At 44.0% G+C, this 3,051-nt stretch overlaps 1 protein-coding gene across 1 annotated transcript; it reads right to left on the bottom strand.

Annotated features, from left to right (window-relative positions):
• Positions 1-289: 289 nt before the first annotated feature.
• LOC143781046 (uncharacterized) lies at positions 290-1,734 on the bottom strand. Its single transcript, XM_077267599.1, has 4 exons — positions 1,339-1,734; positions 1,180-1,263; positions 786-978; positions 290-626 (listed from the first exon to the last, which is right to left on the bottom strand). The coding sequence occupies exons 1-4, from the start codon at positions 1,441-1,443 to the stop codon at positions 466-468; spliced, it is 543 nt and encodes a 180-aa protein (XP_077123714.1). The 5' UTR covers positions 1,444-1,734; the 3' UTR covers positions 290-465.
• Positions 1,735-3,051: the final 1,317 nt, after the last annotated feature.

Below are 3,051 nucleotides of genomic sequence, written 5' to 3'. Positions count from 1 at the left end.
ACCTGGAGAGGAACTATGTGAGGGAAAGTATTCAAAGAACACGTACCCCACTGCTGCATCTATCAATCAATCAAGGTTTCGGATTACAAATACTGATGGGAAATACGAATTGACGACAGAGGACATACAAGCCTCCTGTATACTCACCAGGACAAGTGTCAGGAAAAATGAATTGAGGAGCCATTGGCATCCTGAATTCATTATTTCTGACACCTAACTTGCTGAGTATAGATCTGTTGTGCAGGCTGCCGTCACACTCTCAGTATTTGATCAGTATTTCAAATCAGTATTGGTATGCCAAAACCTGGAGAGGAACTATGTGAGGGAAAGTATTCAAAGAACACGTACCCCACTGCTGCATCTATCAATCAATCAAGGTTTCGGATTACAAATACTGATGGGAAATAATGACCAGCAACAAATTGCATTATACACCATTTTGTTTTTCTTTTTTAACCAATATACTTACGTTCTTCGTGCAAGGACTGGTCTCAAAAACGCAAGGATGCGGTGGTACTTGTATTTGCGTATCCTTGCTGCAGAACCACTTGGAAGCCGGCTCTCTTGGCGCAGGTCCTTGTTGAAGCGGTCCTTCATCGATCTCCAACGTGTTTTCACTTTTGACACTGTTGGCAAAACAAAACATAATAGTTAGGACAATGGTCTTTTGACCATGGTCACACAACTGTATGTGCTGTGAAAAAGTAATGACTTTCTCACATCATACACAGTTGTGTGAGCATGGCCAAGGTATTGACTACATCACACTGCATTGCGATACTTACCAAATGCAGAATGGACCCGAGCCGGGGCATTGGCCCAGCCATCCCACAACGCTGCGGCCACCTCATTCCAAAGCCTCCGGATCGTCACATTGTTGGCGTGCAGTGGATCCCGGGTGTCCCACAATGCGACTCGCTCGTGAACCAGGGAGATGAGGTGTTCATTCTCAATTAGGTCCTCATCCTCCTCTGGAACCTAACAACAAAAAGTACATTAATATAGGAGGCGTTCACATACGGAAGACAGAAAACAGAATCAGAGGAATGGCATGAATATTGAAGTAAAAAAAAACACTGGTGCTGAAGCAAAAGGGAAAGAAAGAGAGAAGTAGAAAGAAATGAAGATTCAAGAATTATAAAGTGAGGATACAATACACATTCAGCCAGCTATACTTACACGATGCCGCCGTCTTGCCCGGCCATGACTACGCTGCTCCTGCCCAGTCTCCTGCCCAGTCTCTTCCGCTGTAGAAGAAGTGGTCTGAAAAAGGGAAAATATACATTGTCATATGTGTAGATGTGACAGTGAATACAATCTGAGGAGGTGAATACTCACTTCGCTGACATGTTCCCCTTGTGCAGGCCCAGGCGTTTCCTCATCAGAAGAAGAAGACATTCTGATGTGTGCAGAAAGAAAGGAATGACAGAAATTAGGGCACATAGACACAGATTATAGAAAAGAAATGCATTGGATAGGATATACTCACATAGTTCTGAGGCTTGTTTGCTGATCCAAGGGGCTGTGGGGCGTCTCGTCTGCAAGGCAGTCTGCTGACTAGTGACCTGCAAATGTCCACTACCTCCCTTTATCACCTTGTATGTGGGGGGTGGCTTATCAGTGTCTAGACATGTTTTTCTCAATTGAGACGCATGCGTCGGTAAACGCAAGCAAACGCATGTACTGAAAAACGCATGCGTTTACATAGACTACAATGCGTTTTTTGGGCGCAAACCTTGCGCAATCAGCCGCATACGTTTCCAGGCGGCAAATTGATGCCTCTAAAAATTACTACATGTTGCATTTCCGCGCCAAGACGCAGACGGCTAGACGACGCATGCGTTGTCAAACGCGGCAAAACGCGAACATAGAAAAACGCATGCGTCGTTAATGTTAAAGATAGGAATACACAACGCATGCAGATATTTGCGGAAGAAACGCTGCGGACACAACCGCAAATGTGAAAGCGGCCTTAGATTTAATTCTGTATCTTCCAAGACACAGAAAGAGACCTCTTTGAGGTTGCCTTGATGCGTCCCATTCATGTGTCTCGCTAATGGGGTATCCCGTTTGTGTCTGATATCACAAAAGTGCTCACCTACCCTCCTTCTGACCTCTCTACCAGTCTTGCCTATGTAATCCATAGGACATGTACACATAGCTAAATAGATAACACCTGTATTTTTACAGTTGAAGAAATCCCACTGATAGAACCTTTTGACAGAGGAGAAACTACAGAAGGATTTACAGGGATTCATCCATCTGCAGTTCTCACAATCTATGCACTTGAAAAAACCACAGATCTTTTGATCCAACCATGTACCCACTGGAGTTGGTCTTGTAAAGAAGCTATGTGCCAGGTTGTCTCTAATGGAACGACTTTTCTGAATGCAACCATAGGTGAAGATCCCACCACATCTTTTAGGTCACGGTCTGCAGTCAAGATGTCCCAATGTTTCTTCAGAAACTCCAAGACACGTTTGTCCTGGCAAACAAAAGTTCTGATAATCCGGGTGTACTCTGGGTCAGTCTGGATGGGTTTTGTGTGGGTTTGAAGCAATATTTAAATGCACACTGTTTATGTGCTCTTAGCATAGCGTATACGTAAGGAGCATTTTTCAACATATACTGTAAAGTTTCCATGGGCCCCATTGATCAGAAAGTTTTTGCTGTAGCCCATCTTTGGCAGATATGTGTCTGGAACGAAATGTATACCATGCAATATATGTTTTTCACTGTTGGACCCTATGGTGGACAGATTCCTAGACATCCACTCTGACTATGGCTCCTATTGGCTGCATAACTCCTGAGCATATGTGCCAGAGGGCGCAAATGGTAGTGCAGTGTGTAACTAGCCTATGATGCACCAATTTACAACTGTTTATGGGGGTTTAGAAGAAACAGACTTAAATAGTACCTCTTGGTACAACTGGTAAGGTGGTGCTGCTCGTATTGTCAAGGTTAGCTGAATTCAAGAATCTCACATGACTGTCACAGATAAAAATCTTAGTCTAGTTTCACATTTGTGGTTGGTCCGCAGCGTCTTGACCG

The sequence above is a fragment of the Ranitomeya variabilis genome, chromosome 6, assembly GCF_051348905.1.
Source record: "Ranitomeya variabilis isolate aRanVar5 chromosome 6, aRanVar5.hap1, whole genome shotgun sequence".
In the NCBI taxonomy this organism is placed as follows: domain Eukaryota; kingdom Metazoa; phylum Chordata; class Amphibia; order Anura; family Dendrobatidae; genus Ranitomeya; species Ranitomeya variabilis.
The sequence above is the reverse complement of the archived record's forward strand: the minus strand, read 5'-3'. Positions and strand labels throughout refer to the sequence as shown.

What these genes read in the sequence shown, in the direction of transcription:
- LOC143781046 (XM_077267599.1), bottom strand. Translation starts at nt 1,443, where the DNA reads ATGTGCCCTAATTTCTGTCATTCCTTTCTTTCTGCACACATCAGAATG. An exon ending in AAGGGGAACATGTCAGCGAA is followed by an intron (nt 1,264 to 1,338) that starts GTGAGTATTCAC and finishes TCCCTTTTTCAG; the next exon opens with ACCACTTCTTCTACAGCGGA. An exon ending in GGGCAAGACGGCGGCATCGT is followed by an intron (nt 979 to 1,179) that starts GTAAGTATAGCT and finishes TTTTGTTGTTAG; the next exon opens with GTTCCAGAGGAGGATGAGGA.